The 22,843-nt window shown below is 39.7% G+C and overlaps 1 protein-coding gene across 1 annotated transcript in view; it reads left to right on the forward strand.

Moving 5' to 3' along the window:
- The first annotated feature begins 3,077 nt into the window (after window positions 1-3,077).
- The window catches only part of mboat2a (membrane bound O-acyltransferase domain containing 2a), a 54,931-nt gene continuing 35,165 nt past the window's right edge, over window positions 3,078-22,843 (forward strand). Inside the window, exon 1 of the mRNA XM_074659907.1 lies at window positions 3,078-3,318. Coding sequence (XP_074516008.1) covers window positions 3,097-3,318 — 222 coding nt within the window. The 5' untranslated portion in view covers window positions 3,078-3,096. The remainder of the gene's footprint in view (window positions 3,319-22,843) is intronic.

Genomic DNA, 22,843 nt, shown 5'->3' on the forward strand with positions numbered 1-22,843 from the left:
TTATATAGAATCCTCTTAACCTAACCTTTCTATGGTATTTACTTAATTATTAATTATTATTTTCTATGTGCTGTTTTTTTTTCTTTCTTTTTTTCTACATTTATTTTATTAATTTATTTATTTATTTAAGGTTTCTATCTTACTACCATGAATTATATTACTGCAGTAATTCTGACTAACTAATTAAATTATTTAAAAACATTTTTTTATGTTATTAATGTTATGCTATGTTTGGAAAAAAGCAATAAAAAATAATTTTCCAAAAAAAGAAATAAGCTACATTGGTGTCCTATGGTATATTTAATAAAAATAAGGGCTGCAACTAATGATCATTTTCATTGTTGATTATTTTCTCTATCTCTATATTAGTTGTTTGGTCTATAAAATGTCAGAAAATTTTGAAAAATGTCAATCAGTGTAAAGAAACCAGAAAATATTCACATTTAAGAAGCTGAAATCAGAAAATTTAGACTTTTTTTCTTATAAAAATTACTCAAACTGATTAATCAAAATAGTTGGCGATTAATTTAATAGTTGAAAACTAATCAGTTAATCGTTGCAGCTCTAGACAAACTACATCTAGCCTATGTCCATGTCTAGATTGTTCAATGTCAAAATGCTGAAGTGTGTGGTCATCATTCATCATTTCTTTCTTTTATGCAGCTAAAATATCACACGCAGCTCCTCGCTGTCCACTTTGAACAACCATCCTTGGCCTCTTTGTAGTCGTTTCCTCAGATGGATCCTGCCAAATGGCCCCCTTACATCACACTTCCTTTCTCCTTCATGTGTGGTATGCTATAAATGTGAGAGGGGAGGGAGGGGGAGGGACCACATGCAACATTGTTCAGTTCAAATTCAATTTGCCTTGAAGACTGTAAATCAAGACCCCCCACTCCAGTTGCAAAGTGGGATTGGCTGATGGATTTCCCTTTCTCCATATGATAGGTCAAAATAGATGGTTATAAACTGGAGGAGGGCTGGGCAGCCATCTCTCCACCCACATCATCACCCATTCTATTCTGGTCAAAGACACGCTGCTGTCAAGATAGTTCACGCCCTACTCTACCATTGTCTCATTTGTGGGTTGAAATATTTTAACACATGGATGAGTAGGCACAACAGAGGTTAGCCAACATGAAGGCACTATTCTTGTTTTGTTTTTTTAAGTTTTTGTCAGTAGAGTAGGTTACTAACATCTAAAACATCACCTCTTATGCTAACACACATATATGTGCTACAGCGATAAAACAAAAACGGCAAATGTTAGGCACTCTTGCTGACTCCTATAGTGGGGGCAGTTAAGCATAACAATTTGCGATAAAAAGCAACACATATGGCGCAGGTTTAATACGTTATTAAAAGATATAGATATCAGGACGCTGCAAATTTGGCCCCTGAGGCAGTGGCAGACATTTTTCAAAATGGCCACCAAAAAGACACTTAAAAGTCCCATATTGTAAAAAGTAAGATTTTCATGTCTTTTATATTATAAAGCAGGTTTAAGTGCTTTATAAATACTGTGAAAGTATCAAAGCGCTCAATATACAGAGAAATACACACAGCCCGTATTCAGAAATTGTGCGTTTGAAACAAGCCGTTAGAATTTCTGTCCCATTTGTGGTGTCACAAATATAGAATATTTAGACCATTACGCGATTTTAAACGTAAACATTCCAAATGTGTCCCAGTTTATTCCTGGTTGCAGTGTATGTGAATAACATCAGCTGACAGGAAGTAAACATGGACCCAAGCTGTTGCCAGGCAACACGATTTTGTTGCAATTCCGTTGAAATGCACTAAATGGAGCGTTTCAGACAGAGGGTGAATACAGACATATTCAAGCAGACAGAATGAGGAAAATAAAGTGTTTTTTTTAACAGTACAGTATGTAAACATGTTCTAGTAGAAACACAAAACACAAGTGTGAACCTGAAAATGAGCATGATATGGGGCCTTTAATATTCCTAAATGTTGCAGAAAACACATTTTATGACTTGATGATTTCCAAGATATGACTGATGGAAAGCTGAAGTTCTTTAGGTGTATTGGATTTCATTCTCTCATGACGGCAAGAGGGTGAAGTTTGACCCTGAATGCTCCTGGTTTTCATGTTTTTCTCAGGATAAAAGCTTTAAAAAAAAGAAAAAAAGAAGCACCCTTGAAAAATAAAGAGGGGAAAAACATGTCTCTAATCTTCTGTCATCTGATCTTATCAGCTTGAACACACCTTGAAAATCATCAAGAGTCATGAAAGGCCATCAGACTTTTAAATAGATAATTCATACGAACCCTTCTCACACAAAAAGTACCTCAATCATATATCTTATACTGTATATACTGTATATGTTCTTAATATATAGGTTTTTAATATGCTTCTATATGCTCTTAATAAGCCTTGTACAAGGTATTTCTTATATATGTACATTCATACTTCCTGATATGTATACGTTCTTTATATGCCCTTGTATAAAGTATTTCCTTTTATAATTGTAATATAACTTATTATTTTTAATGGAGCTTCCCAGCAAAAAGCATTTCACACGATTGTACTTGTATAACCGGCATGACAATAAACATCTTGAATCTTGAATCATGAAATCAGTTTTCTGATTTCCGGGGTTTGAATTCGACCTTCGGCCCTTTGCTGCATGTCATTCCCTCTCTCTCTCCCCCTTTCATGACTATCACTATCTCTATCAAATAAAGGCAAAAGCCCCAAAAATTAATCTTTAAAAAAAAAAAAAGGATAAGAAAAATCATCTTGAATCATGAAATCGTTTTTTTCTGCAACAATTTTGAATATTTAGCTCCTATTTCGTGGCCATTTTTGAAAAATGGCTGCCACAGCCTGAATTGGGACTTTTACAGCAATATCTATATCTTTCGCCTAACATATAAACCTACAACATCAAATGTGTTGCTTCTATCTCAAAAAATGCACAATTATTATGAATATTTCATCTTAGCTGCCCAAATACAAGCTAAAAATGCACCTATGACGCCCTAACTAGACGTTAGACGAAAGAGAAAGTGGAGTCAGGCAGGGTACTATCTCGTCGCAGTTACACACTCTTTGTTGGATGTGTGCTGTGGATGACAACCGTCCAGCCCGTCGCAACAACAGCAGCAGCAGCAGCAGCAGAGTATTTATCATCACAGCAGCAGCAGAACGAGGGGAGTGAAGAGGAAGGAGAGAGAAAGAGAGAGAGAGAGATAAAGGATTTACTGAGCATGGCTACCCAAACGACAGCATCATGCACTGGATCCACTCTGTTGCAGCCAATCAGCGAAATTATCAATCTCCCTGTGGATCAGGTAGGTTTTCAATGGATGGAGAGGAAATATCAATACATGAACCGTCTGAGCTTAAATGCATATACTAGTTGATGATGCGCAGCTCTATTCCTCCTCAGCTGTTAGCCTAGCATCTCATACATTGCGGATTTACTGAAAACGAGAGCACAAAATCACTGTTGGTGTTCCTAGCTAGCACTCCTTGTCAAGCTAGACTACAGCTAATGTCCTTTTGTGTCTCTCCTCACATCGATGCACAGAACAGATGCTAATCCAGAGGTTTCTCAATCTGAAAACCCCTCAGAGAGCCTTTTTGATCTGCCTTCCATCAGATCACCACTATAATCTGGATTAACTAGTTCAATTTCAACCTTAAACATCCCTCTTGAAGTTATAGCCTCAGACTATAGTGTGCAATGTAGGCCTCAATCTGCTTTTATTCTAACAGTGCTGAGAAACAAGACAACAGAAATCTAGTTTTATGTAAAATGGTGAGGCTGGTAGTTGCTGATGAAATGCAGATGTTGGATTTGGCATGATATTAATATTCAGTGGTCCTTCAGTCCACAGCCACCTGAAGCACTATTTGGAGAAAGCCATGCAGTCAGTTCATATGTTATTATGAGGAAAAAGACTATATGTTTAAATCTATAATGTAGGAATTACATGTAGTTTTACATTTGCAAAATTAAACCAGGTGAAACGAAAAAAGTAAAATAAAAAAAAGCACATATGGTTACAGATTACTTTCAGATCACCACTATAATCTGGATTAACTAGTTAAATTTCAACCTTAAACATCCACTTTGAAGTTATAGCCTCAGACTATAGTGTGCAATGTAGGCCTCAATCTGCTTTTATTCTAACAGTGCTAAGAAACAACACAACAGAAATCTAGTTTTATGTCAAATGGTTCCCAGATGTTGGATTTGGCATGATATTAATATGGTTATTCAGTGGTCCTTCAGTCCACAGCCAATATTTGGAGAAAGCCATTCAGTCAGTTCATATGTTATTATGAGAAAAAGCCTATATTTTAAAATCTATAATGTAGGAATTATATGTAGTTTCACATGTGCAAAACTAAAGCAGGTCAAACGAAAGTAAAAACAAAAAACCACATTTGGTTACTGGTTACAGATTACTTTCAGATCACCACTATAATCTGCATTAACTAGTTCAATTTCACCTTAAACATCCTCTTGAAGTTATAGCCTCAGACTATAGTGTGCATGTAGGCCTCAATCTGCTTTTATTCCAACAGTGATAAGAAACAGACAACAGAAATCTAGTTTTATGTGAAATGGTTCCTAAAGAAGGAGAAGGTTGGTTGTTGCTGATGAAATGCAGATGTTGATTTGGCATGATATTAATATGGTTATTCAGTGGTCCTTCAGTCTCACAGCCACCTGAAGCACTATTTGGAGAAAAGCTATGCAAGTCAGTTCATATGTTATTATGAGGAAAAGGCCTATATGTTTAGCCACCTGAAGCACTATTTGGAGAAAGCCATGTAGTTTTACATTTGCAAAACTAAACCAGGTCAAACGAAAGTAAAAACACGTAAAACACATGTGGTTTATGGTTTATTGGTTTATTTGGTCATAATTGAAACTCATCTGTGATGACAGAGGGCACCACACATTAACCATTGACCTACACCCTGAAAAGAGATTTGAATGTCAATGAGTTTCTACCTGGTTTAATAAGGAATATAATATATATACCTTCTCTGTCAATCTTTTCACATTTTGAAGGAATTATGGTATTATATTAGCTAGTGATAGTTTTCTGTAGAGATGTTCGGATAGCATTTCTTCCTTCCCGATACCGATTCCGATACCTGAATTTGCAATATCGGCCGATATAGAGTACCGATCCAATACCAGCGTGATAAAAAAAATGATAATACTATTATTATTATTTAACAGCTGTTTGCTACTGATGTATGGATGTGATATGATTACTATCTTTGTTGTATGGCCTGACTCAGGTTAAACCCTTTTATAAAACATGAACACATTTTTTTAATTATTAAATTTGCCAGTTATAAAGAACATACATAAATGAAGCTAGGGATAAATAACAACGCCGTGGCGAAGAAGAATTGATTTCCGGTTAAACAAGTTGATTTTTTTTCTAGGGTAATAAATTATGGTATTGGATCGGTGCACAGACTGGCGTACTCGCCGACACCCTATCCCAAATTTAGGGCGGTATCAGACGCATTTCCAATACTGGTATCGGCATCTAGTCTCCTGAAGTAGAATTCATTGTGATATATTTGCAAAAATTTGCATTGCAAACACACGTACACTTTCACATTCTCCACATCTACACCATCGCATGTGCATGTATATGCAAAGTACATTATTTCCATAGCAATGATTTCAAAGCTCCCTACCAGAGACTGTGGTTGGTGTGTGGAAGCGTCCAGTCATGTCAGCATGGATCAGGGTTTGTTAGACAAGCATCTATGGAAAAATTTTGAAGTGCCACTGTGGCTTGCCTGAGGGAAGTTAGAAATACCAAGGGCTGGTTGACATGGAGAAAACCAAATATCACGATATTTTTGACCACATACCTCTATTGACATGTGATATTGTTGGGTTGACCACTGGTGCTTTAACAAAATATTGAGACAATTAGATTTTTGATAAATAAGGATCAGTAATATGGATATAATGACTAAGTGAGCGTGAATGGTTGTCTGTCTCTATGTGTGAGTCCTGTGATAGTCTGGCGTCCTGTCCAGTTTGTACGCCCAATGTCAGCTGGGATCGGCTCCAGCTCCCCCCCCCTCCTGCGACTCTGAATAGGATAAGCGGTTACAGATAATGGATGGATGACTAAGTGGGTAAAGGCGAATGATAGAACAGCTAGCACAGTTCGGTAAGTCCAGAAAATGATATCACTTTACTGTAATGTAGCTCTTAAAAGCAGGAAAAGACAACCTTTATGCCATATCACAATATTTCGATATCCAAAATCAAGGACGATATCTAATCTCATATCACGGTATCGATATTATATCAATATATTTCCCAGCCCTAGAAAAAAACCATTTTAACTACAGCTGTTTCCTCCAGTTATAATCATTGTTTTATTATGGTGGAGTCTTGGACTCTGAGTTATTGCCCTGGTAGTTACAATGTGTTACCTACCTTGTAACAAATATTGTTTTTGTTGTAAGAACAAGCACTGAAAGTCTGGAATGAAGCTTGATTTATGTTTTTTTCCAGGTTAGTGTGAACACCAGGGGATCCACATGTCATGTCCCTTAATTGCTAACATCCGTATGAGTAACCATTTACTTGTATAGATCAACAATAGACTTCCTTTTTCTTATGCCGGCATCGTTTTGCCGTGCGTCTTCGCCCTGTATCATCAGTGGCAGAATCGCTTCTTCTTATCTTCCCGTCAGCATGAGGTCACATACAGATGAGTCTATTTTCTTTCCTCCTGCCGAGCTCTCTTATTGTACATGCAAGCCTCATGACTCACTCTCTCTTCTCCTCCCATTGGAACCTCTGCAAAGTCTTGTTGTACTGTACACACCTGAGATTATATGAAGCTGTGTTTGGTGGTTGGGAATGTTTGTATTCTCAACTGTGATAGTAAAAGTTTGAATGTGTTTTGGTGGTTCACAAGTCTCACCACCACCGTGTGCTCATGTGAACTTCTTCTTTATCACTTTATCATCCCACAGCGTACGCAGTGACTAACCTTTTAACTCCTCGTCTTGTCGTGGATCCAACAACACACCTATCCGACCATCTTTCATCTATCCATCTTACCTGCATGTGCGGACTGGATTGTTTGATTGTGTCTCCCCACCTGTGTTAGGAATGTTGCTCAATGAGGAGTCACTTTCTAAAGTGATTTGTTTTCCCGCTTTCTCTTATAAACGCATCAGGAAAGGAGTTCAAGGAGTTCATTCCTTACTGTGCCTTTAATAAGTGGAACAATGAGTATATACATCAATGGAACCCCACAGTGTGCTCTACTTTGTATTTGTTATTACAATAAATACTTGTAATAAATAAGCATTATAATGATGTAAACATTTGTAACTGGTTGGAAGAAGGCCTTATTAAAAGTGCTCTCTAAAAGGAGATACAGCCAAAGCTTATGTGGGATCAAACTTGTGTTTTGATTAATCCTTAGTTGGATGCCTGAAATAAGGTCTGTGGTTAAACATAAGTTTAAGAGATTTTAACGTTTTGTTCTACGACATAAAATATGTCATTAAAATTTCCCCAGTCGTGAATTTTGAAGCTTTTACTTGTCCTAAAAAAGGCGGTTGCTAACAAGTGGCTAAATGAGTCGACCAAACGTCATCACGCCGACTCGTCCGCCTTTACAGCCTTGTTGTGTATACTCGTGCGACTCATGTGACCGTGGTGTAGTTCATTTTCAGTCCAAAATGGCGGAAGCGTAGCTTTGCTGCTGGGTGTTTCAATGGAACGAACAATTGACTTTTACTTCTTGGCAATATATACGTTTTTGGTTTGTGGTCTGCTCCCGGATTTCACACCGGGCCAACATGGCGGCTCGAAACTTTCTCTTATATTACGAAAGTATTTCACCGAAATGTGTTTCTGAAAACATTTGAGGTGAGAAATAAGGCATGCAGTTGCTGAATTCATTTGACAACGGTTAGTTTAAACATTTTTTCGGGAGTTTCCAGAGGCGGCAAGTCGCCATTCGCAATGGTTTATGGGATGAGTAGTTCCTTCACTCTTATATAATAATTATGTACACAGTCTTGTATCTTTGTCTTTATCTTTTTGGTCCAAATCAAATGTTTTATGATCACAATTAATTTTCGGAGCTGTTTGGCTTGTTTCTTGAGTCTGGGACCACACTTATCAATCATCAACAATAGTTTTTTTTACATGTTCTACATCTTATTTTATGTCAAGACAGTGTTCATGCCCCTTTACCTTAGTGCCATAGCACTGTAGTCAGAGGAAGTAAAGTAACTGCCATGCAGGAAATGAGAAGTCATCCACCGTGTCTTGTATTTGCTTATTGAAATAGTTGTATTGACTCTTGGAGTGCCTCTGTTGGCTTGTGTGCTTAGTTTGTTTCTCTCTATCTGAATAAATACTGGCTGAGTAAGAGCGAGAGTGGCATTGTACAAATGGGACATACAGTATAGTCACGGTCCACGCTGCTTTTGTTGGACAGGTGTCACCCTTGTGACAAATGTGGTTTGTTATCTCCCTGCCAACTGGGCGCCCCACTGTGCCAGGACCGCCTGTCAACACCACAGAAATCAATACAGCCACTCAGATACAGTATGATCTGCGAGGCCCACAGACATTGACACTCTTTTTTTTTTTTTTATGAAGCCGCTATAGTGTGTGGCACTTCACTGTATGTTGTTAGGACTGTATGTATCCCATGGGAGAGACAGGCCTGTGCACTGGCCTGTGTCAGAGCTATAATGGGAGCTGTGAAATTTGAACTGACACTCTGCTTCTCTCTTCTTCTTCTTCTCTCCCTTTCTTTCTTTCTCTCTCTATCACACACAGCCTGTCCCCTCTCAGTAACACACTGTTACTACTACTTTGACTATGTCCTCCTGCTGATTTGTGCACCCACACAAACACTGTGTTCACCCACTCTGGTTCAGGGGGTGCTGGTATGAAAAATTGTGATTTTATAGGATCGAATTACACATCCCTGATCCCAAGCTGTGTCCGTCCCAGATTTGACTGTATTGAGCTGTTTCCATCTGCTTGTCATAAGTGAAGGTCGTATACAGTGTGAAGTGATGCTCTTAACCTTGAACACATTGGACTGACAGTGTTCATCAAGAAAATCCATTGACATTTTTACTGCATCTCATCTGGCCTCGCCACCACCTCCAGCTTTAACATCCACTTGTTCGGCTACTGCTGCAGACCTCTATGTATCCACTAGGGTTGGGCGATATGTTAAAATTTTCCAATTGCCATCGTCCGCCCAACAACCGGTGATTGACGATATATATTCGATCAGGTGTATTTTCAGCTGGGAGATCAACTGTTCTAGCGACGGACGGAGCATCGTGAAACACACTTCGTTCAAACTCGACAGAAACAAAACAAAACTCACCAAAACTGTCTTGGTTAATCTGTCCAACAATCACCAACTCTGGTTTGGTCGAAATAAATGGTTGTGTCTAGAAGATAACCACCAAAATTGCGAAAACTTGCGAAAAACTCTTGCGAGACTCGCTGCCCAACGAACTATCCTAACCTTAACTATTCGAATTCAAAGCCTAACCTTAACTATTCGAATTCAAAGCCTAACCTTAACCATTCGAGGTCAATGCCTAACCTTAACTATTCAAGGTCAATGCTTAACCTTAACTATTCAAGGTCAATGCCTAACTTCAACCATCTCGCCAGAGTTTTGCAATTTGCGTGTTACCTTCTAGACACGACCAAAATAAACCCTTATTTAACCGCATTAGATTTGAAAATTTGCTGGTTCTGTACATTGTTTTCCCTCGCTGTCTCTCTCTATGCCTGCTGAGCAGCGGCTGATCAGCTCTCGTTATACGGAGGTTGACCATTAAATCAGCAAAATAAAATGACAAACATCGGACAAACAACTTAAGCCGATATATTCGTCAAATCGCCCAACCCTAACTTTGACTTGCAAAAGATAACTTATGAGACAAGTTTAGTTCTCTTAAGATCACCAAGTGGCACACATAGACGTGTACTGCTTTTCGATGCTTGGTTGTTAGTTGGTAGTACTGATCCATCCCTTTTTAGGATTTAGCATAGCATTAATACACATTCACACAATGAAGCAGAGCTGCCTTGCAGATTATGCTACTAGCTAGCATTCCCAGAGGCAGCTTGTGACTGAATCAGGTCCAATTTCTTGGGTGGAACATTTGCCGTCAATGTCGATGATGCACGTTAATATCACACCGGTATGCTTTTCATGGTGACATCATTTATGCTGTTCTGCAAGGTTTGATTTCAGGACCAGTTTTCTTTTCCTCCTAATAACTCATCTAACAGGCCAAAAGCATAATATCGAGTTTCAGACTGCAACCAGTTGACTCATACAACCTGATGCCTTGCAGTCATCAAGTTGGCCGGTTCCAAACATTGTGCTATTTATGACAGGAAATCGGAAATTGTCCTATTATGTGACTCAAGCAATCCCTCTGAAATGTCCATTTAATTATTCAAACTAAGGTTTGAGGACTACATTGAGAAGGGTTTTTCTATCCAACTGAGACATTTAGCTGTTTATTATTGATCTTGAGAGGTTTATTTCCTCTGAGAGGGGACTTTTGTAACTCATCTGTAGCATCAGCTGTGAAGTCCTGCCACAGCTGCAGCTGTTTCAATAAGCAACAGCTGGGCTCCTGATGAATCCCTCCACTGGCTTTTTTCTCACACGCATACAATGGACCTTAACAACTTGCTGTTTGTTTGTGCAGCTCTTCATTGTCTTTGAGTGACTGATAGTACACACGCCTTTTTCTATATTGTCAGTTGAGAAGGTAAACTACCTTTTGTTTGATGTGTTGAACGCTCCAGGTAAAGGTGGTTCGACTGGATGGAGTTTCCTGAGGCTGAGCATCCAGCAGGTTGACAGCACTGCTGTTCTACAGGATGTCTCTCAGGAGCATGACAGTGTGGAATTTTCCACCTGCACTGTGTTGTGTTTGCTAGACAATGTACGCCCATGCTGACATTAATGTAAACCTTGTAATGTAAGGGTTTCTTCGTTGTCAGGGCTATTTCTCTGACAGCATTACAAATGGTAAATATTTACTGCTTGGATCAGTAGAGATTTAGTATGACGTAATGTTTTTAGTGTCAGCAATGACCTTAAAAACATCTTGTCAGCTGATTATTGTTGACAAGAGTGTGGCTCTGTTAACTGGCTATATTTGACATTTATACCTCTCCATACTGAGATGTGTTATGTCCGCTGCCTGGCACATCTCTCTTGTGTTTCAAAAAAACAAAAATGTAATTCCAGCTATTTTATCTCACAACAGCAGAACTTCATCTATTGAGGAATAGGCAGTCTTCATCATTTTCAATGTAACCAGTGATGTCTGATATTAAGATGCAGTCTTGTAGGTACCAGCTCGCAGCGTACAGGCGTGTGTCCTGTGGTCACAAAAGGCTCGCTGTACAATCGGCCTTCTGTTTATGTGACATATTGGATCACAGTTTGTCACAGTCAACGGCCACGTCTTTTATCACGATAACAAGCCCCCTATTGTTGTTACTGATGCATTTTCCGCCAGGCTATTGTACTGTGTGGGCCTCTGAGCCCACACAGTGCCGAGGGTTTGACTCCCAGCTTTCCTCTTATCCACTGACAATTCCCCCCGCTATCAGCGACACACGTCTAACACTGTAACACACCGAATGGCGAGCTTAAAATGAGCTTAACTGAAGTTTGAAATAAGTAAACATGTGACTGGATGCTAATATCTTTGGATCTTTGTAAAAAACAATCAGAATATGTCGCGCTAATGTTGACATTTTCCTTCAATGAGTGGATTTGTTTAAGCGGTGGTAAGGTTTTGGGAAGCTTTGCCTGAAGAATCCTGACTTGGCTTCCCTCTAAGGTCCCCCGCTGCTGACAGAGTCCCCAAAGCCCCTGGCTCGGGACCGCTGGTCTTACTTTTAAACCCTCGGGGTCTCGTCAGAGTTTCTCCACCTCCCCTTTGTCTTTAATTGTCTCTCTCTGGGGAGTCTTATGCCATCCAATTGATTTCTTTCCCTCTGGCTCTCTCTTAATGGAGCGCTGCTGGCTGCTGCCATTATTATGGTGCACAATCAACACAAGCATGTGCGATTCCTCCGGGGGAATATGGAAAGACTTGGCTATGTTGTTAACATTACTGGGCGGTTGACAACAGGCGACGCGGTAATGGTTACAAACAGGCAGATCTCCGTGAAGGTGGCTTAGACTTTATGATCATGGGTTTAATTGTCTGTGTGACATTTAATCCAGAGAAAGAGAAGAATCGATCAGGGAAGAAGAGTCACAGTGATACTGTAAGAAGGTTCAAACCACAGTAGAGGTGTAAGAAAATATCTCAAATCTAGAGTATCGCGATATTATGTTTTCTGATACTGTATCGATTCTCAAAAACACTTTAATGATAATGCAAGTGCATAAAAGTATACTATTAATACTCAGATTTTATGCATATGCCGGTGTGTTGTTTATACCATGACAATTTTCTTAAAATTAGATGAAAAAAATTGCAATATATCGCAATATTTTGAATCGTAACCCCTGCATCATGATACGTATCATATCATTAGATTCTTGCCAATACACAGTACTAATTCACATGTTTATCCAGCACAAATAGCGTTGTGTAATGAATTATCTTGTTTTTTCAAATGTTTTTTATTGTGAAGCTTAATTTTTCCCAAGGTAGCAAAACACATTTTTTCCATATTAACATTCAAAACAAACATAATGTCAAAAGACACGAGAAGAGTCTTAAAAAATAAGAAAATAAATACATAATTTTTAAAAAGTAAAATAAAATAAATAAATAAATAGTGAATAATAAAAATAAAAAAAATATATAAATATTAAAAATAATAAAAAATAATAATAATAACTGAAAAACAGTCATGATGAAAATAATACTATTATTTGTAAATAAGTTATCTTGTATAAAGATAAATATTCTATATTGACTGATTATGGTTCATTATATAATATTAGTATAGATTGATTGGCAGGTTTTTCGTGCTCCAAACTATCGCTATCATATTGACCTTTAAAAATTCCCTGTTGGTCGACCTTTAGTTAGCGTTATAACAAATGTCAATGGGATGTGAATGAGGTTATGTTACTTCTTTACCATGACCTTGTCTTGTCTTGTTAGGGTTAAAGCATGATGATGAATGCCATGGGTGTGGGTTCATTTTCTACTACTAATAAATGCAGTCAAAACCATTATACTAAAAGCATCAATAAAATGCCTGTGTTATGTTATTAGCATTATGGAAAAAAAGTATCGGTTTCTGTATCGTCTGCGGTGCTTTATCTCTTGTGATCGAACAAAACACAGACGGGCTGTCATGCTGCAGATATAGATAGACGGGGAAATCTGTGCATCTGTCATCCCTCTTCACTCTGAAGTGCTCTGCGCTGCCTCAAAAGTGGATGTCCACATGACTCAGCTTACTAACTCATTAGTTCCGTTGGTAATGGTGTGGTGTTATGAGGGTGGATTTGGTTTCTGTGCTAAGAGAGCCTGCACTCCTCGGCTTAGAGGACCAGTTTAATGTTTGCATGGTGCAGCGCGTAGTCGGCACGGAACATATTTTCAGGGAATCATGTTCAAACAACAGGCCAAGCAACTGGACATATCTGATGTTGATTGTAGATAAACGCTAACAAGCAAGCCCAGCCTTGACGATTTGCCTCTGGGTATGATTGGGGCCGTCACAGTCCGTATGTTTGTATTTCATACTTTGATAATGGTTAGGCATTTTATAGTCTGAAATGTGTAAGCTATTATGTTCAGTAGGGGTGGGAATCACCAGAGGCACCACGATACGATATTGTCATGATACTTAAGTCACGATTTCATTGCGATTTTAAACATGTTGCGATTATACATTGTGATATATTGCGATTTATTACCTCTTTTCAACTGCGAATTATGCAGTTTGTCAACATCTGTGTTATCTAATAAGATACCGTTTTCACTCTGTTCAGTTTTCATTCACATATCTTGAGGTCAGAGGTCGAGAGACCCCTTTTGAAAATGGCCATGCCAGTTTGTCCTCGCCAAAATTGAGTTTAACTTTGGAGCGTTATTTAGCACTCAGCCCGACAAACTAACATGACATGGGTGGTACCAATCGGTTAGGTTTTCTAGTTTCATATGGTATCAGTATCTTCACTCTAGCTTTAAGGCTGCATTCACGCGAGATCGGGCGGTGCTGAGAAAACATTTCCCCCACCCCTAATGTTCAATTTCAGGCCACCAGTGTCTGTTATTATGGGACTGAGGTCTTTAATTTCTCTACAAAACTCTTATGTGAAACAGCTGCTCTTCTCTGGTTCATTCACTGTGCGTGGCCAGGAGTCCAATGGGATGAAGGAGATGCATCCAATATAAATGAGAGGACATGAATATTTATTAGTGTGACTTTGCACTGTCACTTGTGATTCCTTTGAGGTAAGTCAGTAAGGGCGTTCAGCTGATTCACCTTCACAGGAACAGATATACGCTGACACGTTCACCAAGCCTCTGTCACCTCACTTTTCACGCTCCAATAAATAGTCAATCTTGAATATTGATCATCCCTAACTACAAGTTGCGCTGTCATCTGAAAAGTTCGGCCACTAAATTGCGGAATTGATTCACAATGTGTACTCCTCAGGGCCTTTTGCCATCGATTCCCTTGAAGCTGGTCACCTGTGCCACGGACGGCTATATAATCGGTGCTTAAAGCGGTATACAACTCAATTAAAATGTGTACACAAGTTCTCTCTGTAGTCTAAGGGCAAAAAATTAGATCATCAAAAATGCAAGGCAAGTTGACTTGTATAGAAGTTGTATTGAAGTTCATGGTGGTTTCAAATTTAAAAACATTTGAAAACACAATGAAAGGGAAAATAAAATCAGTTGAGTGAAGATTTGATCAGATGCTGTTTCAGGACTGATTCAAGTCAGGTTTGACATGGGACAAATCAGGAGTATACATATACTTATTGGGCAGGCCCCAGCGTGCGAAATTAAGGATGTCCCGGGGACACAAAGATACAGTGTCTGGGACAGCAGAGAAACCTATCATCACAAATCTAATTATTACGTTAAATGCGTGATGGAATATACTGTATATCATTTAAACTGTTTGGTGTTCACATATGAAAAATGTGAGGTGGCACCGCCCGCCACGAGCTCTACGCTACGTCTCATGCGTCCTTAAACACACACAAAAACAACCACAGAGAGACACCCAGTGCTGCCGCACATATTATCTCTCTTTGTATGTTTGTTTGTCTCCTATCTGTGTGAATGATGTGCTCGAGATTGCTTCGTGTGTGTGTTGTAGGTAGCTTATCTGCTTCTCGCTAGGTTACATGGTGGAGAGGAGGTTGTGTTGCTCAGACTGTTTGGCGACACCCGGAAGCTGCTTGACATCCTCCTGGATCCATATTTTCATATATGTTCACATCATATGTATCAATTTTGTCATATGTCAAATGTTGTAATTTAATTATGTCGTTACTCTGTACACACGTTTGTCTGTTCTGGGAGAGGGATCTTGCTCTTCCTGAGGTTTCTTCCGTTGTCTGGTGGTTATGTTTTTCCTTGTTTGCTGAGCAAACTTTCTAAGTTTGCTTTTCGCTCAGCAAACTTTCTGCTGCTGCCCTTACACAGGTTAGACCCAGTGCTGCCGCGCTGAATACAAAAATATGAGTCGTTTTCTCGTTTCTTGTGTCTGGTCAATGAGATTTCAGAAGTTTCCATCACCCATGTGTGCGTGTCTGCTACTTCAGTTTTTCTGAGTTACACTTCTATTTTTGATATAGAAAGTGACCACAGTGAAGTAACGACTCGATGAAGTTGTTTCAGTATTACTGATGCACTCGTTCTCTCTTGTGAGGTGTGAAATAGCGAGAGAGATCAAAAAGATACTGTGCATGATTTGGAACAAGCACCATCAAAAACAAACTACATCTTGTAATGTGCTACCATATGTTGTTAACTCCTTTTGCTGGCTGTAAATCGTGCTCATGAAATGGGACACGGCTTCAGACGAAACATCTTCCATCAGCCTGTTAGGGAAGTTGATGCTGTCAGTCGTGACATATCCGAGAAGTACCATAGTCGAATAACCACAGAACATTCACCTCGCCAGCTTCAGTCAGTTGCTTAACATGCTTATGTAACATTACCCTAGCATTATTACAGTCTTTTGTAACATTACAGACAACCTGCCCTTCGTGCTGTGTTCAATTCTGATACTTGAGCATTATTGTGTAGTTTTGAGTACTGGATTTTGAGCAGATTTTTACAGTGAATTGCACAGTCTTTATAAAGCCTGCACGCTCCACTGTAGATCATACACTTCCAACTGAGTATTTGGCTGCAGATTCTTGCCAGAGTACAAAGTCATCTGCTGTTTAAAGGTTGTCTCCTCACTCTTAGCACACCATTGAGGACTTTTGCATATTCGGTGCTGTATCATAGCAACTGACTGCTTTCTTTTTTCATCTGGTGGTTTGCCAACGCTGGGAATAGTTTCTACTTTGGAGTCGATGCCGTTTCCCCCTCTACACACAAACTATTGTTACAAAAGTCACCGATCCTGACTGAGCTAATGAGCAGATAACACGCCTTCAGTAACGCTCCAGTAATACTGACCTTTAGATGGGATATAGGGCAGAATTAGGGCTTCCAGTGGGATATGGCATGTTTGCTTTGTTGAGGATTGGGGGTTCAGATAATGTGCTATTTGTCTATCTTCTTTTGTCTCATGTAGGGCCGTCAAAGTTAACACGATAATAGTGATAATACGGTACTATTTTCTTTGATGCATTAACGCAGATCTGCGTGAAATAATCAGATTGCATCCAACGACTGCACATATGAATTGCCTTTGAGAGACACCACCGTATCGAAGAAAGCAAAAGTAACGGGGGAGTTGGGAGAGACTACAACTCAACCACTTTACGCAAGTAGCAAAACAGTGGAACATTGAACTAGGGCTGTACCAAATTGTTCGAAGCTTTGAAGCTTAATTTATAACGTTGAAATTATTAATAACTTACAGAAACATCGCGGGCAAAGTCCACCTTCCACTGTGGAGCTTGTTGTAATTGTCTCAGATAAATGCAATTGTTTCCAAAGTTCACAACTAACAAAATATTTTGCTTCCAGCCATATTTGTTGGTGTTTAGCCTTTCAAAAACAACATTTTGACTGCAGTCAAAAAAACACAAAGGGAGGCATGCACCTGTATTAACGGTGCGGTCTAGCTGCAATCTAACAGCATCATAAATTAATTTATACAACCACAATAACACAAAATCATATTGTTTCCCTTTTTTTCCAGGGTTGTGACATCATTAAATGACAACAGACATTCAAAGCTTCATTCGAAATCCTTGTGTGAATCGATTTCTATTACGAAATCTATTTGCACAAAGCAAGCATATTTGTCCACTCCCATGTTGATATGAGTATTAGATACTACGAATGTCCCTTTAAGGTACACTCTGAACAGATAAAGAATTTGCGATTAGTTTGTGATCAACTATGGACAATCATGCGATTAATTGCGATTAGATATTTTAACCCAGTGACAGCCCCGGCCCCATGACTTGCAAGTTTTCTCTAAAAGTTACAAACAGGCAGTTGTTTGAGAGCTACTAATGTGCTGCACTACTGGGTGAAAAGGCCGCTCTGTCAAATCCGACAAGCTCTTGTGGATGTAAGTGAATGCACTCTAATAGTTCCCAAGGGTGCTCAGTATTCATTAATGATGCTTTATATTTTTGTTGGGAGTTCTTACCTCTGTGTTTTAGACCACAGAACGACAGGAATGAAGCCAAATTATTCTGCTGTGATTGATTCGCATTTTTATGTAAAAAGTTGAAAGTAGGCAGTTTGGCTTCTTCACCCTACCATTCTTCCACTAATCCCTTTTAGACTGTGTAGTTTTTCCTCACCACTTTAGAGAGTGTGCACCTTAAGTTTGCCATTCATATAATGTGCAGACTATCAGCTACAAACAGTGAGAGAATAAAAGAAGTGAGATCAGCTTTGGTTTCAGATGATGTTTTAGAGATCACAACAAGTTGTACTACTTCTTTATTCGAGGCTGAACAGTCTCAAAGCTTTAGTTTTATTTTAGTTTATTGAAGCCGTGAAGTCTTTGTATATTCCATGTTAAGGAGCTTCAGCTGTGGCCCCGTGTCCAGACAACATGAGGGTGGTGGTTAAAGTTTGGTTAGAGCTAGGCTGTCTCAGATGTTGCTGGCTAGAGTCCCGGCTGGCTTGGTGAGCCGAGCATGTAGGCCAGTAATTTTGCCCTTGGTCAAGAATTTGAGACGACTCTGACTCGCTGCCTTTTGTCTGCAATTGGCCTCTCACACCACATCCACTACCACTACCATCCCAGCATGGAAGTCCACCATATAACTATGTTTTAAAATAGATACTTACAAAGTATTTTGCATTCCTGACTTAATTTTGTTTGGTGAAAGGCCTTTTACACACCGGGGGCGTTTTCTTTTTCTTCGTGTCATTAATTTGCACTTCAATATATTTGTCCGAACTGTTGTTTTTGTTATGAACACTCTCCCTTAGAACGTAGAGTTACACCATGTTGAGATACAGGCACACATGTTCAACAAAGCATACATTAAGAAATCCTTGACGAACAACGGACAACCGCAATGAAGACATGTTGTACTTTGCAAAAGGGGCACAACTCTCAAGACTAACTAGAAAGAACTTGACTTAATCATTAAGTCGTTTTCCACCTACATTTACAATCATCAACTTGATGCAGCATGTTCAGGTCTATTCTTTGTGGCTTGTTAAAAATCTGCTAGGATTTGTCTGTTAAATATTGTTCATTAGTAACCGCAGAAAAGTATTTGCAGGGGAAGAAAGAGCCTTGGGCAATCGGTGATGTCTTCACCCTGCTTTGGCCCCATGTTAAGTCTTTGGTTATCTGCGTATTTGTTACGTGGTGAACATACAATATACTCAGCTATAGCTGGGCACAATCTAGGAAACACGAGACCTGCATGAGTAGATATTTTCTACCTGGCTGCTGTAAGTATCCAGTGACCCTCTTTTTTTACGCTCGCATAGACCGCTGGACGATGTTGTCATTCTTTCTCACTGATGTATGAAACCCAAGAAAACCGCAGCAGTGTCCTCTGGCAAGTCTGGATTCGCTCCAAAATACGGCCAAATTTCCAAAGAATACTTACAAAAGCATCTCTCTACCTGTGTGTCTCTCTGTGCAAGGCCTATTATAAATCAAACGGCTGTACCGCTGGCAGTTGTTTGCTTATCCGTTATGTGCATATCAAAGAAGGCTATCAAACAATGCTCCCTGCTTTTATTTTTATGCATTCACATTATTCAGCACAGTGGAAGAAGCGTGCAGCATAAATATAAAATATTAGATGACGTAATCGGTAAGCAGTATTTTAATCGATTTATTATTTTATCTGCTGCAAAAATACTTTGTCATTGCGGAGCATCTTTCATTTGGACCTACTGCACACTATTTCTTAAAAATATCTCCCTCTCTCTGTTTGTCTGTCTCTCTGTAATGGTGCCAGTAAATCGCTTGTATAAGTGATATAGCTGGCAGGTGTTTGCTAGGAGTTTCAGGTATCGAAAGGCACAAGAGGTGTCAAACAAAGCTCGTTGAGAAATGAACAGTAAAGGGACAGTAGAAGAAAATAAAAGAAAAGACACTCAAGGGGTACACAGACACCCTAAGTCTGCAAGGCCCACACAGGACTTGATGAGATGTTCTTTCCTCCCTTCTGTACTGCTGTTGCTCTGCGTTCATTTTTTGCAGTGACACGGTAACATACTGTACGTACATACGCACGAGTGCATCAAGCCAAGGTCACTCATCACTGTGTAAACGCATCCAGCTGTGATAACATTATTTCATCGCCTGCACTTTCCCCGTTTGGCACCGGGACACTCTGCTCCGAGCACAGATGGCATTTCTGACCAAAAGCAGCCCCGTGATCTTTGCTTGAGTCGGGTTCACGTGTTTCAAGAAAGCCGACACACATTGTGAGCGTGGTTCTGGCCCAGTGCTGCTGGATACCTTGTGGGGAATGGCTGATTGTTTGGCTATTAATAGCCGGCCTGACCGACCGTAGAGCCTGACTGGGATCAGCTCAGAGAGGAGAGTGCCACACTGCAGGTTTTAACGCTCTGCGTGTGTGTGTGTGTTTGTGCATCAGTGCATGCTTCCTTTGTGCTGCTCTTATCTGTGTGGCGCTTTTCTCATGATTGCTAGCATCAACACAACCACATATTTAGCCTTTTTGTGATTGTAGTAAATCTGTGGCGGCCTCTGCGTAAACACAAAACAATTCCAACCTACCCATCATTCAATTTTCTTAAACATGGGCATCGCTATATACTTAAAGCCCTTGTTACACAATCGTCATGCATCGACAGTTATTCAGTTGACAGGCGCGTGACTTGAGGTGAAGAACTGTCAAACTTTCCTTTCTTTGATTTCTGTATGTGTGTGTGTGTGTGTGTGTGTTTGTGGTCAGAGGGGGCACCGCCGCCTGTGGTACGAAACAAGTCAACGCTTTGTTGTATTGGTGCTAAGAACGAGAATACTGTTGTTCCGTTACCGTCAGCATGATCTAGTTGCGCTGAGCACACACAGAAGTCAGTTTGTTTGTGGAAGCCATGACCAATTGTACCACATTTATTGGCCAAGACTAAAGTAATCAAATGACTTTGCCCCTGTATTTGTCTGGCTACAGATAGTGTGTGTGCGTGTTTGCATGTGGGAGAACGCTGTCAGACATTCGGTTTGCTCCCATTTCTCTCCGGCCAAGGATGGCCTTGAATGGCAGAGGATGGAGCACCATTATGTACCAGTTTGGCTTTTCTCGCAACATTCTTCTATCGACTAGGGATGTGATGGTGAGGAAATTTTCCCACCAGTTAATAAACTTGTGACGACATCGGTGTTACTGATTACACGGGACATTTTACACGAAAAGATGACGGTCAATATGTGTAGTGTGCTAACTTTGATCTTCACCGTTTAATGGCGGTGTGTCTGGCCTCCCCAGTCGAGCTTTCGCTTAGTTTGTAGCGTCCATCGTCCGACTATGTATTGATAACACGGCGCTGATACGTGAAGATGAACTAAATGGGTTTTATTTCTATAAAAAAAAGAAAAACGATGGTGGGGGCGGTGGGCAAGTAATGTAATCGTGTGAGCCCGACCACCGTGTAACACCATGTAACACCAACTACCATGGCAAGCCTACTATCCACTAAATGTATGGCTTCATAATAGGGCAGGCAATATGACGATATACAGTATATCGTCAAAACGATATAAGAAATCTATTGTATATATTTTTCTGTATGGTTTCTGTCACAATATAGGCTAGGCCTATATTTATTTATTTTTTCCCTCTATAATTTCACTTGAAACGGTTGTGTTCATTTTGCTTCTAGTTCTTAAAATGAGAAAATACTCAGTAAAACATACTATATTGTGATATATATCATTATCGAGCTGTGAATTTACCTATATTGTGATCGAAGATTTTGACTATATCGCGCAGCTCTACTTTATAAACTGTGCAAGTAATAGTTTGTCCTTGTATAATATTCAGCACTTTCCCCACATTTTGCATAGAGCTGCAACAATTAATCCATTAGTTGACAACTATTACATTAAACACCCACTATTTCGATAATCAATTAATCGGTTTGAGTAATTTTTTAAGAAAAGTCAAATCCAAATTCTCTGATTCCAGCTTCTTAAAAGTGAATATTTTCTGGTTTCTTTCCTCCTCTATGACAGTAAACTGAATATCTTTGATTTGTGGACAAAACAAGACATGTGAAGACATCATCTAGGGCTTTGGGAAACATTTTTCACCATTTTCTGACATTTTATAGACCAAACGACTAATCGATTAATCAAGAAAATAATCAACAGATTAATCAACTATGAAAATAATCGTTAATTTGCAACCCTAATTTTGCAGCCTATGTCTGACTCCCTCTGTCTCTTTCTCGCTCTCTGCTCTATCCACACTATTTCAAACATTTGCAAACACTCTTATCATCAGCTGTTTTTAATCCTCTGCAGGAATTAGACATCAATGCTCTCTCCGGCGCTCACCTCACATGAAAACTGCTGAAACAGGGTGTTTCTGTAGAAGCTAAGACTACCCTCTAAGGAGGATCAGGACAGTATATATAGTGTACCATATATGCTCCTCAGCCACTTCTCGCTGTGACACGAGTTGAGTTTAACTCAAAGGCTTCGAGTCCCTCCCTCCGCTCGGCGCCCGGCCGTGAATCTGCATGAGTCATTGTGGACTACAGCTGATGGAAACGAAATGAGACTGTGCAGAACAGGACTGTAGCGTCACATGGGCTGTGTGCACAGGGGGGGAGGAGTGGGAGGGAAGGAGAGGTAGTGACTTAATGACATGGAAAAAAAGGCTTTTATGCTAATGACCGTCTAAATTTATCTCCCACTTTGTGCAGACACACACAAACAGATGCAGGCACACACGCACAGCCACCAGGCACCCAGTGTGTAAGGCTCGGATAGGGAGCCACATGCTGCTCTTTGCAAAAGGAACTATTTTAGTCTCTGGGTGCTAAACGTGGACCATACACAGGGAAGAGAAGAGAAGAGTACTATATATGAAAAGTGATATTGCCCCCGGTAGTGTGGTGGGTGTATGTGTGTGCTCATTGAAGGATTGGAAGTCATTACCTAAGCAAAGGGCTCCCCCATGGGAAAGGTGTCCTGCACCT

The sequence above is a fragment of the Sebastes fasciatus genome, chromosome 15 (genome assembly GCF_043250625.1).
Source record: "Sebastes fasciatus isolate fSebFas1 chromosome 15, fSebFas1.pri, whole genome shotgun sequence".
Lineage (NCBI taxonomy): Eukaryota > Metazoa > Chordata > Actinopteri > Perciformes > Sebastidae > Sebastes > Sebastes fasciatus.